This window comes from Perna viridis, chromosome 10 (genome assembly GCF_037379345.1).
Source record: "Perna viridis isolate PV_CMFRI_1.1 ecotype Kerala chromosome 10, ASM3737934v1, whole genome shotgun sequence".
Lineage (NCBI taxonomy): Eukaryota > Metazoa > Mollusca > Bivalvia > Mytilida > Mytilidae > Perna > Perna viridis.
The window spans coordinates 11325488-11341518 of record NC_142454.1 but is presented as its reverse complement, the minus strand read 5'-3'; the positions used below and the strand labels follow the sequence as shown (position 1 = coordinate 11341518).

Below are 16031 nucleotides of genomic sequence, written 5' to 3'. Positions count from 1 at the left end.
ACGTCCTCTTGTATCAATTTTAATATAATTTAATCTGGGAAAACCGAACACCTTTCGAAACCGAATAACTGTTAAGTCTGAAAGGGATTCGATTTAGACAGTTTTCACTGTACTTGTCAGTAATAAATACCATAACGGAAATATTTTAACATGACATCCGGTTACATAAAATTAGTTTTGCCACATAAAGATATGTCAATGTCTAAGTGGCGTAAGCGTTACCATGAATTGCACACCTTCTGCATACCTAGTGAAAAAATAATGAGTAAGGCACCACCTACAACCAACCAAGCATCGGACTTTTACATTTTTGTTACGTTTATTAAGTAATTGAAAAAAGGGACGATAACTGAAACAGGCGAGATAGGTTTGGTACATTTTTTGTAAAACGGTTGTCCATTAAAACATTGAATACCTACGCTTACTTATAATGTAAATATATCTTTCTTTAGTTATTAACTGCATATCTTAATTTAATGCCATTTTGACTTTGAATTTACTTTCCTGGCGCATTTCTGTGCACCTATCTGGATAAACATAGTAATATATCGTTAGTCTGGCATGCGACGCTGGTAATACGAATACTCAATATTTCAGAAAATAAAGAAACACTTTAGTTAAATGCACTAACTCACTGTAGTAAGTATAGTACAGTATTTGTTTGGCTTTTGTATACTATTTAAGAAATAAATTCTTTCCTTAAACACGATAAAAGCACCTTCCTTAACTGAGCTAACATGATTATATAACTTAGATTGTTTTTCGTAATCTAGTATTTGAATACAAAGCTGCGCACAGGAAGTTCATTTTTGTCCAATATATATCAATCATTTGAATTTAATATATAGATGATTAACTAATCTACATAATCATTATATGTATTATTGTGCATATTGGCTAGTGACAAAGTGAATTTGATTTGGTAAGGGTAACTTCCGCCGATTCTCTGTCCCTTGCGAGATGATATATGCGATAGAAAAATTCTGTGGAACTACTACAACTCTTTTTGTTTTGTTTTGTTTTTATTTTATTTTATATAAACAAAATGTATTTACACTGTTACGATATCTGGACGGAAAAGTTAAAATAAAAAAGAGAGATAAAAATACAATACTATTTTTATTTTTTGTGACCAAAAAATGCAAATACTGCGATAAATGTTGGGAAGAAATGAACGTTAAAAGGGGCCCTCCGACACCACCTGTCTCAAGAACAGGTCATATACAATAACTCCTTACTCACTGAGATATGGCTCTGTATATTCATGAGATTCAGCTGAACCCTTTAGAATAGGCATATATGGATAAAGATAGTCAGAGGACATATCAGCGACTGATCCGGAGTTGCTGTTCTCAGAAGTCTGAGAAAAGAGTTTTGGTGTCATGTAATGAACAACTGGGTCAAGATATACATCATCTTTATTTTCTATTGCGTCAGTGTTGTTAATTTCCAAATTATCAGCCTGTGCTGGTATTTCTTGTTGAAGATTTCTTTCTAGTACATTTTCTTCAATTTCCTCATACTGGTTTTCATACTCCAAATCATTGCTGTTTGTTTGTTGGACGCTTGTCTGTTGTTTTCTACCTCGATGTAATATTCTATGTATGGCAGTATGTATCATGATGGAAATAACGATGACAATTACTAAAATACCACTTATATAAATATACGATGAGTGTGTGGTCCAATAGGATTCTATAATGACATCATTCATATCAATAAACATACATGGATAATATTCTAAATGTACTTAAAGTAATGTTGTGTAATTTCTCTGTAAATTTTATTCCACTGAAATATTTTTTTTTTCCAATATAGTGTTTTTATCAAATGTGGGTAGAATAATAAGATTTGTTGATATTGAAATTGGAAGTTTCAGAAAATAATTATAAGTTCCATAAGAAAGCAACCACATTTTGCACAAAATAAAAGAGTTGTGTCTTTTCATTGAATTTTAGTGCTTTCTTTATAATTATTTTTCTTTAACCGTTGCATTTATTCAAAAACCAACATTCATTTGTGAGGAAGGATGCATTTGTGGTATGGAATCGATGAAACAAGATTTTGCTGTGCCAATTACTGCATAGGTTCTGCATGGACGCCCTCTTAAAATTTGTGTAATGGTGTTTAAGTGAAGTGCGGGCAATATTAATTTCCTAAAACACTTGAGTTGAATAGGTTGAAAGAATAATTTACTTTTGTTACTTTGTATGTATGATTTTAGTTACTTTATGTTCTTTTTTGTGTATGTCTGTTTTCCATGTCTGGTTTGTCCCTGGATTACATTCTTTTGATTACCGTTATAACCTTGGTTCCCTTGATTACTCTTTTAAATCAAACAATTTAAAATTATCATGTTTATTATAACATCTTCCTAGAATATGATAATATCACATGTTCTTGGTCTTGTTAAACATAAAGGTTGCACCTGAAGGATAAAACAAATACTTGGAAGACATAGGACTTATGGCGATGAAGCTTAGTGTCAAATATGACACCACCTCTCACAAATAAGAAGCTAAGAAAATGTTACCACAACTGTTCGAACGCACAGACGGATCTATTGATGATATAATAGTTGTTGATAAACTGGTCAATATAATGATATTTAGACTGACTGTCCTACGGGCATTTTTAATATCACGATATTGACCAGTCTATCAACAACTATTATGTTTATTTCATTGAGGAACCATATCCTTGACTTTTTTTTCATAAAGACATGCAAATTTACTGAATATTTACATTGACAACTGCTTGATCACGAATGCTTTTAATAAGGGAATGCATCTCTCAATTTGTAACCGGGCATTACTACGATTATCACATTATGATATTGATTGGTAAAACTTTCTACTGCAAGTTAATAAATACCACGCGTGAAGGTTTCATCCAATTGAAATTACAGATTTTTTTACTGATAGGAAATAGTAGGACATAAATAAGTTGATCCGATATCAGTTTATCAGTAATATAATTCAATAACCCTAAAATTGTTTTTGTAACATTTTTGTCTACATCGTGTGGACGGAGAGACTGACGGATCAAAGATCGGAAGAACATCCAGGGGAACGTATTGATTTAATTTATATTTACAATGCACCTGTATTCTTCTCAGTTGTAGAAACGCAACCATCACTAGGATTACAGCTACAAAGAAAATTATAACAACATTATTGGAGGAAGAAGCAAACATTGAAACACGTTTGGTCTATACTGACCATATTACAAATGTAATTAAGTGCATAACCCATATGACCGGGATACAATGAACTTTAAGTGCACACTTGTATGCAAACCATGTTCATGTTTTACCAGAATGTGTATTAATAATAATAATAATAATAATAATAATAATAATAATAATAATGAAATAAAGTCATTATTTAATGCCAGTAACTTGTTTAACATACAACATTCACCTTACTAGAGGTCTTTACAAATGAAAAGAAGAAAACAAATAATACAAAAATATTGAAAATAATACAAAATTGATAAAATACACAAATACATTCTTTAACAAAATTTATATGCATGCATGCTAATGGTATGTTGTATATCTTTAAAAAAACCGATTGACAAAAAATGTTAAATGCTCACAAAATTAACTATATGAAGAAAATATATCAGATGAGTAACGACATTATAGTTACCGCTGGGTCGGTCCACATTCACATGTCCCTGTACAGCCAACTCCATAAGCGCCAGCTGAACACTTGACGCATGTCATACCTTGAGTTTCACTGAATACAAATCCAGGTTTGCACCCTAAATGATTAAACGTAAATGTCGCATTATGAAGTTCAAGATTTAGTACAGACTTCTAATTTCTAAGTCTCCATACATGTACACTTCTTTTATAATGCATCTTTAATGTTCAACCATAAATAACGCGTATTGCAAAGTCTCAACATTAATTGGTATGAATGATACTCCCTTGATTGCTCCACATTGATATAATCCTCTTCTAACGCATTCGTAGGTGATTTGAACATTTAAACGCGAATCAAGGTTCTTATAAAGTCCATAAGAAGTAAAGCAATATCATTTTTCAAAGACTATCGTGTCATAGAAACATTTCCCCTAAATAGGAAAATATGTTTATGTCCTTGCAAATAAAAGACCAACAGCGTAAATCTGTAACTATATCTGTCATAATCACTATACTATTTGTCTTAAAACAGAACTAGGAATGGGAACGAGATGAAAAGTCCCAGATGTAAAGTAAAAACGCTTTAGAAAGACAAAATTAATTTACATTTACAATCTACCTGTGTTATTCTTAGGTGTAGAAATGCAACCATGAGCAGAATCACATCTACAGAAAAAACCATAACACATTTGAGGAAGAGACACGTACGTGATATATAAAAAAAAAACGATAACCCATACGTATGGGAATCAACTGCCATTTAGAGCATCGTTACATTTTTTTTTAAATTATGTGCACGTATATGGAAAATCTGTTACGGGGAGAAAAAGAGGAAAGGAAAACTATGACATGTCGAACAATTCAGTTTTCATGATGCAAATGAATATACTATAACGATCCACAAGCTTATGAAGATAACCATCAATTTCTTTAATGATCACTTTGATCTTGTAGCAACATTAACCGATTTCAAAAGCCTAATTGTAAGAAGTCTAGCGCGGTACAAAAAGTCTGCGTAGTTACTGAAAACTCTGGCATAACGTATGAGTTGTGATATGAAATCCTCATATGGATGTGCTGAAGGAATGATGCAACGGATGAATTGAATAAATGACAATTCGGAATGAAAAGTCATCGCTTTAATCGTACAGTTTGGTCAATAATTTGTCTTTACCAAGGATTGTTTAGCAATAAAACGTCATCTATATAGCGGAAACTGAGATCTGTATAAAAGATGTTTCTTTCTTTGGATAAGATCAGCTGTATAGTCAGCCTCATAAGTCTAAATGAATAGGTCAGCAAATAGAGGAGCATAATTTTTTCCCATTGGAATGTGAAGCGTTTGTTGAAAGAGTAATCAAGGGAACCTAGATTCTAGCAGAAATCAAAAGAATGTAATCCAAGGACAAAGACAAGACATGGGAAAAAGACAAATGCAACAAAGAACATGAAATAATTGTTGAAAAACGCGTCCACTACACTAGACAAATATGTTGTCGATAAACAAAATACATCATTTTGAAATCATCTTCTTCGGTGTATTTGGAAGATGCTTTGTAATCGTTTTTAACAGAGTATGGAGAATCTCTACAACGAAATACATATTTGTATCTAGGTGTACCGTCTTTTTAGGAGTAACAACGAAGTATAATGTTTTTGAGTAGTAGATACCCTTTTTGACTGCTGTGAGGATAGAAGTGAAAAGTGTTGAAAGAGTAGTACACATTGCAGATCCTGCTATGCAGCATAGTTTGTATGGATTCTTGCTGTGTTGAAGTATCCAGTGCATACACGGTAGATCACTATCATCAGATGTGGTAGAGACCAAAACAGCACACATTTATGAATTTCTGTTATCTCTTTTTTTTGGGCAGTGTGAAAGCAATATAGGTCTTGTTACTGCTTTTATTTTCTACGTCTACCTTTGATAATGAACATGTGATACGTTATGCAGACAAAAGCAATGTTGGACATAGATTTAAAGTCACCATATGACAGGATTACAACTTATTTAGACGACTAATCAGACTACCATTTGATGAATGATCATTTTATCAATTGAATATACTGTTTTTATAAGGAAAATGTTAAAAATACACTAAAACTGAAATTTTGTTTCTCAAATTTAAAATATTTGATAATAATATAACAAAAACAATCCAAATGCTATTCCGATTCGATCACTATAAATCGGGGAAGCAGATCGATTGCTTCTTATTTTACATTTTAAACAAATGTATAAGACAACGTAAGGGCATGCATTGCACTTAGACTGATTTACCAATGTTTATATGCTGTACGTTTTATCATGATATTTGATTGTGTTTCTTTCGTTATGCATGTCTCGATGGTTTTGAGTGCAAAATTTAGTACGTCTTTACCAGGTAAATTGGAGAAATGATTTTTGAGATTTGACAACCAGTTTAAGTATAAGATATAGGTAAAACACACTGGCTTGTTCAAATTAAATTATGGAAATGATTTATATCAACAGACAATGATCTGTGTACAATAATAGAATAACGTACATAAATTATAAACGGTAACGTATTAAGAAGAGCAGCATTCCATAATCGAACCCAACGATTTCAAAAAAAGCATATTCCTTTCGATAATGCTGGATGTACAAAAAAAAACACCCCAAAAATTAAGTAATAGAAACAAATGTAATGAATACATCTTGACAAATAATGTTAAATTAATGGCCGAAAAAAAACCCCAAAACAACAGAGAGCAAATGAGAAATTTTACTGATGTGAAAGGGGTTGAAAAGTTTTGAAAATGTTTGTTAGATAAACAATATTACATGTAGTTTTATTTGAAAAAATATCATTTGTTTGATCTTGATGACTTGAAATTTGACGAAATCAAGATACAATTACCATTACATTAATTTATTATGAAAGGGAAATTAAGGGAACGATGATAAAAGTAATGATCCGCAGATAACTACTACACAGGAAACAATGAAAACTAAGTTTAAAAAAGCAACAGTTAATTACCAATGGGAATCCACTAAAAACTAGGAGCATGGAACGGGTGCACTGGTAGAGTAATCGTGCTCTGCTTTTCTAAACTCATGTGGAGATGATCGCTCGTTAGATAGAAAATGTAAAACATTTGTTTGGCTCGTTAGTCGATTAAATGTTTCTAACAGTCTACTCGAGAAGATTTTACTGATAGTATACATTCCCTTTAGATATATCAGATTAACAAAACGATTTGTACACAATGAGGTCCTAAACGGAGACATGACAATATCATTTTATAAACGTTTATATTTATAAATACTATAGTATGTTTAAATACGAATGTATAACAAACGTTTTTTAAGAACCCTACTTTCTGTGAACTTAAGCATTTTCCACTTATTAACCGCAACTGGGTTTCGTCTTACAAAACTGATATTTGCTCATTTAGACCATCAACATGATATAGCACATGACCCCCTTCGACGAAGTTGAAAAACAGATGCAATATCGAATTTATAAATAGGTATTGATGAAATATACAAATCCATTGAAAAATATGAAAAAATTAAGTTGTTGTAGTATCGTTGTTTTTCTTTTTTTTTTCTTTACATTGGTCCTTGGTATTTTGTACTTTGGCGGATCTTTCATTCTGTGTAATGATCATTTTTGTGTCTATTAATATTATGGATGTAAAACATATACCCCCGCTCTAAAGAAAAACCTAATATTTCAATAGATCCAAAACAAGACAAGATATCCTAAATCTGAAAACAGTATGATTATCTACAAAACAAAATTAAAATAACAATTTGGGCAGTTGCAGAGCTGATTTTGAGCGCAATGATTATTAAAATATGATGTAATAACAAACTCCAGAACAGGAAGTCGTAAAGACATGAAACAACTACCATACATCTTAGGATTACTTGACCTTGAAAACATTACAAGGTCAAGGTCATAAATATATGTCAAGGTTACAAACCGGATTATGCAAAACATTTAAATTATCCTAACAGACGGTCTGACAGATGGAAACCTGGTCTCAAAATGTAGGGCTTACCAAGAGGGTCATTTCATACCTTATGTATGCACGTATCTCTTATTATTTTCTAAATACCAAGGCCTGTAATTTGTAGTGAGAAGGCGTCCTAGCACTGTATGACCTTTGACCCTGGGTGTAAATGAAAGGTCACAAGGACAAAAGATCATTTATAAAGGTCCCTTGTCTGTACAATTTGCGGTTCTCGAAATATATATATTTTTTTAATTTAAGCATGATATTTCAAGGGTCATTTTGTGGAAGTCCACAATAAGCTCTATCGATGGTCCAAATCTGGTAATGGTATATTGAAAGATGACGAAACAGGGTCATATCATAAAATAATAAAAGAAAGCAGTCTGTGACGTTTGACTTTGGATACAAATGAAAGGTCACATTGACCAAATATCATTGATGAAGTTCCCATGTCTCTAAAACCTCCGGTTCTCAAAATATAAATTTTCAAAATTTTAGTATGATTTTTCAAGGAATATAACTACTATATGGTTTGGTAACCAAATACATGTTTATGTTTATTCATTAAGTTTTCTGCTTGTGTACATGAATCAGTTTTCAGATTGATTCTCTCTAATTTTTTTTTCTGTTTTCTGGTTTTTAAGATATTAGCGATTGAAACATAACCATTTAAGGTGACAATAAAAATCTCATCAGGGTCATTTTCTAAATAGAACCCGATGACATCTACATGTTCAACAAGTTTGTTTATGATATTCTGAAAAATGAGTTTGGGGGATAATGTTGAAAAAAATAACGCCAATAAAAGGGAGATAACTTATAAAATGAATGACACAATTCTTCACAGGTCACTCTGTGAAAGTCCTAAATGAGGTCTATCGTTGGTCCAAATTAATGATATCGAAAAAAATAAATAGGGGAGTCCGTGTGAAAGAAATTTTGGAAATGTCGAAAGAAAAAGAAACATAAGAAAAAACAATAACTAAAGATCTTTCCCATGTATGGAAAGACCTTAATAATGTCGTTGTATCTACATATAAGCCTAGTTAAATAATAATATACCTGTGTCATTTCCATATGAAGGGAAGCAACCATTGACAGAATCACATCTACAGATGATAAAATTACAATTGGAATGTTTAAAGTTCAATACAATCAAGAAAGAATGAGCGAAACATTCTAAATAATACTTGCTCTCAAGTCGTCGAACAGGAAACCGATTCACTCAGTTTAAAATTGAATCACATGATACAACTTATAATACTCTGTCAGAACAGCGTGGCAGATATAGACAAACAGACGAACACCATGATCACTTTATACATCTCACTGAAAGAGGGATAGAAAACCCAGGTATTAATTTCTACGTTATATGATTATCTCTACATGAAATACTGAATTATAATCTGAAGAATCCGAGATAACTATCTTTAGATCCTCTTATAAAAAAATGAAATGAGGTCAGTTTACAGAACTCCTTCGGATCAAAGTTACGCTGGTCATCTGACAGCATTGGTGAATTTTGAGTCAATAGACTAGGTTCTAGAAAAGATATTATAAAAGATTTCTGCTAAATATTATACAATTCTACTTTATATAACGTATAAATAGGATTTGAGAATACAAATGCCTTACTACGATCAAAGTATTTGTGGGTAATAAAACACGTATAACACACTTCTCTAAAGATACCCTTGTAATTTCCATTTACTGATCAATTTTTAAGTTCATATATGATACCCAATTCTTGTACTGATTTGAGGTAAAAACATTTCTCACAATATCCGGTTACACGCTTTGAATGCCTCCAACTTCTTATGACAGGCGAACGCTATTATAACTGTTATACATGTTATAAGTCAATAATTCTGTGGTAAGTTTTGCGTACAACTGTACGAGGGCAAACAAGGAATAGAAATGGTAAAATGCCAACTATTTTCAATGTTAAAAATAAAGTTTTACCTTTGGGTTTGTCGAGATTCACATTTTCATTACAATCAATTCCATAATAACCAACTAGACACTGAACACAGGTATTGCCGTGTTTTTCACTGAAAAAATACCCCGGTTTGTATCCTAATGACAAGAAAATAACATACTTGTATACACACATTCTATATTAAAACCTCAAAATATGTTAATATACGCAGTTACAGTGGATGCTTTTTCATACTTATTGGTAAGTATTAAGTCTACTAACTTATTATATCTGTAACAAATAATTTTATATCTACATTGTTTTTGTTTGTTCGAAGGAACGATATTTCTAGATTCGAAACTTTATTAGTGATCATCTCTCCTTCACAGATAATTTAATAATTGCTCCTACTGACTCCAGCGTATATCTATAATTTAGGAAATACATGGGCATACACTTGCTGTATTATTTTGAATCAAAAGAATGATTATTAAAAAAAGAAAAAAAAAACAATTTGAATGCTTGCAATGTTTTTTTAGTTTCAAGATACAACACTCACCACAGATTGAATTGGTTCTTTCAACAAAGGGCTTACAACAATAATAAACTGTTGCGATTTTATTTGAGGTTAACCTGTAATGAAAAAGTCATTTTAATTCATATCTTTGCTACTGATATTTACCAGTTTTATATGATATACGACGAAAATTAAATAACGCACGCACATTTGTAACTTTAATCCATTACAAATGATTTTACAATTGTACACTTTATAAGTCATTCACCGGCGTTGTGTTTGTTTAAGGAAGCTAGGATATTTAACTGTTTATCAGAAATAATTCTACTCATGGAGTAATGCTAATTCTGCTAAAATTGTCTTCAAAGTGTCCATTGCAATTGGTTTTTGACAAAATGAATTGGGAGAATATTTTTCAAGAAAACGATTATTGTTCAATTCCGTGTACAGATATGTTCTCGGATAATAGTATAGAGTATTTATTTCCTATTTTCATAATAACAATCACTAGTTAAGGTATGGACACGCCACTTATGTATATGCTAGGCCAAATACATGACTTAACACAAGCCCAGCATACAACAAGCATAATACATCATTCATTATGGACAATTATTCAGTGTGTGATATATATTCACCATGGTATGCTGTCTTACAAATTATATAATATACATAATTTTATTTACCTTTTGCGTTGAGAACAATTTTTTCCCGGAGCCACAATACTATACACTAATAAGAATATGCCTATATAGATAATAGCATAACCGACAATTTTCATACTATTAAGGAAACATTAAACCGATTTTAGGAGGATATGTGATTCAGTTACTGATGACATTCATTTGACAAAGTTCATGTAAAACAATTAATCGTTTAACTAGATCCTTTAATCTCAGTTTCCGCTATATAGATGACGTATTATCTTTAAACAATCCTACCTTCGTGGATTTAATATATCGCATATACCCCTATGAACTTGAGATAAAGGATACTACAGACACTGTGAAGTCAGCCTCATATCTTGACCTACACTCAGAAATCGATGGTAAAGGAAAACTATCGGCCAAACTTTATGACAAACGTGATGACTTTTCATTCAAAATTGTTAACTTTCCTTTCATCTGTGGCAACATCCCCTCGGCACCTGCGTATGGAGGGTTCATATCACAACTCATACGATATGCCAGAGCGTGCCGAAATTACGCAGACTTTTTGTATTGCACTAGAACTCTAACAAATACAGAAGTTTTATGGTCGTCATCATGAACCCGTGGATCGTTATGGTTTATCCATTTGCACCATGAAAAACTGATTTATTCAACGGGTCATAGTTTTCCTTTCCTTGTTTATCTATCCATGCTCCAAGTTTTTAGTGGAGTCCGAGTTGCCCATTTTCTTTTGTTACTTTGTATGTATGATTTTAGTTACTATATGTTCTTTGTTGTGTATGTCTGTTTTCCATGACTGGTCTTTGTCTCTGGATTACATTCTTTTGGTTACTGCTATAACCTTGGTTTCCTTGATTACTCTTTCTGCTACTTGGAAGGGTGAATTTTCAGAAATCTATATGTATTTCGAAATGTAATCGATTCAAGTCATTCAATTAACAATTAACATGTTCAATGTTAAATACAATGTAAATACGTTCAGTTGGTTTTTACGCAATATAAATCCTAAACGGCCAAACTCCTTGGAGGTTCAAATGAAGATTCCACGTAAAACATGTAAAATATCTGTTGAAATCAATATGCGAACTGTACAAGTAAAGCTCGATTTAAACAAAGTTCCCATGCGTAGATAAAATCTGTTAAAAACATCAAAATGGAGATGAAGGAAACCAGGATTCGAACGGTGATCAAATAAGTATTATAACGGCTAGACAGAGAACACATACACATAGACTGGTTCCCGATCGCAATATTCAGTATGTTCCACATATACAAATATGAAAAAAAACTTATCTCGTTACATTAAGTATAAATTTAAAATGTGTTTCTATAAATCAAATTTTCTATTGTACTAACAAATCATAAACAGAATTCCTATTATCCTGAAAAAAAAATATAATCATTCACCTTTGGTATAGGTAATTATTTTATGTTGTCTCCAGCAGGAGTCATTGACATTAAAGCTTCAGGGGTTTCTCTCTCCAATTCTGTTGCAACTGCATGACCATTTTCCTGCATAAAAGTCTTAGTAAATATCCTCAGTTTCGAAATGAGATATAACAAAATGGCAGTGAATTATAAATGAAGTCAAATATTTTTAGTACTACCATATATACTTGAGTATAAGTTGATCTGCTTAAAAGTCGGAACCCCCTTTATAAGTCCAAAATTTCAGTAAGTTAAGAGGTTTTATCTTAAGGGAAAAAATTCATAAAAAGAATTGTCTACAAACCAAATAAAATGTAATATTTGCCACAAATTATTGGGTCATGTTTCCATTACACCTTTAGGTTTTATGGCTATATGAGTGTACACAGGAAAAAATAAATACATAAAATGGATGACTGGGAAATACAAATAAAATCATAAAAGGTCAGTATTATGACAAACCAAAGACCAAACAGTAATATTATTTTACTACATCATAATTTAACTCTAAAAGGTCCTACAACTAATGTTTACAATTTTTAACATTGGGAAAATCAGCGCCAGTCTGTACGTAATACACACTTTTTTCACATTAGAGACGAAAAGAAATTTTACCAGAACTTGACGAAGATAATCACTATGATTTAGATCTTTTTGGATTGAGTCTTTAGCCAGAAAACAGACCTTTTGTTTAAAACAAATGTAACAATGTAATCTATTTCTAACCAACAATACGCAGTAAAATATATTGATATCAAATAGTCAAACATCGGTGGCTTGAACTCCAATGGACCATGGAATTGTTTTTTGAGAAATTGAAGTTTGTATATATCCGGATTTTTTTCGTTGCCGGTCCTAGTTCGACTTTATTGTTAGAAATTGCTTACTTCCTACGAAGTTTTGTTAGATCATGGATCATTTCCATTCGCTTTCGGAAGATTATGTTGACTTGCTGATATTAAAAATGCTGTGTTTGCTTTAAAAAAATGTTCAGAGTTCCGTGTTCAAGATTTTGTTTTCATTGGATATTTTTTTAGGCTTTCATCAAGCCAACTTTGAAACATCATTGAACTTCAATCAGATCTATGTAAAGATCAAAACTTAGTGATGACATAAATAATACCTGTAATTAACTAAAATGACACTGATTAATGATAAGGTTTCAGTTTGTCATACTTTCCATTACACAAGCTGAAGTAATGTCTGACGAGTTCCAGTAAGTGAGGGTTATTCTTAAAGATTTATTACCGAATGTGAATACTCAGTTTGAGTGTTTGAGAATTGAAGTTCGAGAAATAAAAGGTTTTTGTATGTTGATTATATAATAGAAATGTTGGTACTTTGAATTATGTTCAAGAAATCATGGGTGTTTGAGCCATCCGAGTTTTTTATCTTTGAACTCTATAATCAAGATTCCTTTAAAAAAAATATTCTTTTAGTATACTTTCCTTATTTTTTTTTACTGTATGCTAATTGTAAGCTTACTTTGGCTCAAAAGTTAATTCTGTTTGACAGCCAACATCTGATTCATTATGACATTGTGCAGTAAGTCCCATTCTTGTTACAATAGTCTGGCATGATTTAGCTGAAAAAAAATGTACGGAAAATCTTGCAACGGTGACAATTTGGTTCAACAATAACTACAGTTTATGCATTTTTTAAATTTATATTGAATTTACCCGTATACAGATACCACCTGACTTGTAGAACCATTTCATTTTCTTACAATCCTGAAAAATTCGAAAAATCTTTTGGAGACAATCAGTTCAAGACTATTATCTGCATATAATATCATTAAAACCTATGATTTTTTTCAACACTTTATACTTCTATTCCCCGTACTCAGTTAAAACCCGACTTAAAAACATTATACATCGTTGTTTTTCCAAAAAAGATGGTACACCTAGATACAAATATATAGTTCTTGGTAGAGATTCCTCATACTTTGTAAGAAATAATTCCAAATCATCTTCCAAATATACAGAGGAAGATGTTTACAAAATGCTGAATTTTTTTGGAGACAATCAGTTCAAGACTATTATCTGCATATAATAGCATTAAAACCTATGATTTTTTCAACACTTTATACTTCTATTCCCCATACCCAGTTAAAATCCCGACTTAAAAACATTATACATCGTTGTTTTTTCCAAAAAAGATGGTACACCTAGATACAAATATATAGTTCTTGGTAGAGATTCCTCATACTTTGTAAGAAATAATTCCAAATCATCTTCCAAATATACAGAGGAAGATGTTTACAAAATGCTGAAATTTTTAATCGACTACATATTTGTCCAGTGTAGTGGACGTGTTTTTCAACAAACCGTCGGCATTCCAATGGGAACAAATTGTGCTCCTTTACTTGCTGACCCATTTCTCCACTCTTATGAGGCTGGCTTTATATCTGATTTGATCAGAAAGAAAGAATATCGTTTGGCTAGATCCTTCAATCTCAGTTTCCGCTATATAGATGATGTATTATCTTTAAACAATCCTTATTTCGGGGGTTTGATACATCTCATCTACCCAAAAGAACTTGAGATAAAGGATACTACAGACACTGTGAAGTCAGGCTCATATCTTGACCAACACTTAGAAATCGATGGTAAAGGCAAACTATTGACCTAACTTTACGACAAACGTGATGACCTTTCATTCAGAATTGTCAACTTTCCTTTGGTCTGTGGCAACATTCCTTCGGCTCCTGCGTATGGAGTGTTCATATCACAACTCATACATTATGCCAGAGCTTGCCGAAACTACGCAGACTTTTTGTATCGCGCTAGAAGTCTAACAAATAGGCTTCTGGAACAAGGTTATGTTGTTACAAGATTGAAGTCATCACTACAGAGGATTTATGGTCGTCATCATGAACTCGTGGATCGTTATGATGTATCCATCAGCACCATGAAAACTGATTTATTCAACGGGTCATAGTTTTCCTTTCCTTGTTTGTCTACCCCGGACTTGACTTTTTATGAGCAACTCGGCAGGTGTTTCTAGAAAAGCAGAGGACGCTTACCATACCGGTGCACCTGGTCCATGCTCTCAGCTTTTAGTGGAGTCCGAGTTGCTCATTTATTTTTGTTACTTTGTATGAATGATTTTAGTTACTTTATGTTCCTTGTTGTGTATGTCTGTTTTCCATGTCTGTTCTTTGTCCCTGGATTACATTCTTTTGATTACCGCTATAACCTTGGTTCCCTTGATTACTCTATTAAACATTAGTTTTTAACTTATTTATTGTATATAATAAATTTTTGACAATAATTGTTAACAGATTCATAATAATTCTTGTAAAGTCATGATTCAGCAATAGAGAAATTGTTCACAAATAATTGAATAAGGAAACATTACTCATTAGGTTATTTCTATTATGGCTTCAAGTTATTCAAGAACAATGAACATTGATTTACCTAGTACCATTGAAGTGAAGAAGTCTTTAATACACAAAATTTATCATGATAATCATAACAGTGCTAAAGAATACTATAACTGACCGATATAACTTAGTTACCTGCCCTACTGTTTCCAAACTTATCATTCAGAATGGAAGACACAAACTTCCAATCATGAACCTTTTCTTTGCTGTATGTCTCCAATAAATCTTTAAGAAACAATGTCTCCTGCTCACCCCATTGCTGCATAAAAAGAACAAAGTACACTTTGTGGTATTTTAGCCCCCTACAGCTGTGGTATTTTGACCATTGACTAAGATCAGGGCAAATCAGTTATAAATATATGAATAAGCAATTCAATTTTAGATGTAACACTTTTGTTCAGCAATTAAAAGTTGTGACTCTAACATCAATTTTCCAATGAAATAGGGGCCAACTTCACCAGTAAATGTACCTC

At 32.1% G+C, this 16031-nt stretch overlaps 1 protein-coding gene across 13 annotated transcripts; it reads right to left on the bottom strand.

The window, feature by feature from the left end:
- Positions 1 to 1106: 1106 nt before the first annotated feature.
- On the bottom strand, positions 1107 to 15821 carry LOC148604515 (uncharacterized). 13 transcript variants are annotated; one of them, XM_088550980.1, is made up of 10 exons: positions 15694 to 15821; positions 13659 to 13758; positions 12153 to 12257; positions 10117 to 10190; positions 9602 to 9715; positions 8834 to 8968; positions 4259 to 4318; positions 3654 to 3768; positions 3104 to 3150; positions 1107 to 1695 (listed from the first exon to the last, which is right to left on the bottom strand). In XM_088550980.1, the coding sequence occupies exons 7-10, from the start codon at positions 4302 to 4304 to the stop codon at positions 1235 to 1237; spliced, it is 669 nt and encodes a 222-aa protein (XP_088407106.1). In that variant the 5' UTR covers positions 4305 to 4318; positions 8834 to 8968; positions 9602 to 9715; positions 10117 to 10190; positions 12153 to 12257; positions 13659 to 13758; positions 15694 to 15821; the 3' UTR covers positions 1107 to 1234. The 13 variants fall into 13 exon arrangements, with proteins under 13 accessions (XP_088407106.1, XP_088407111.1, XP_088407105.1 ...); XM_088550985.1 differs by having other exon boundaries at positions 4272 to 4318; XM_088550979.1 differs by lacking the exon at positions 8834 to 8968 and adding an exon at positions 8702 to 8748.
- Between the last annotated feature and the right edge of the window lie 210 nt (positions 15822 to 16031).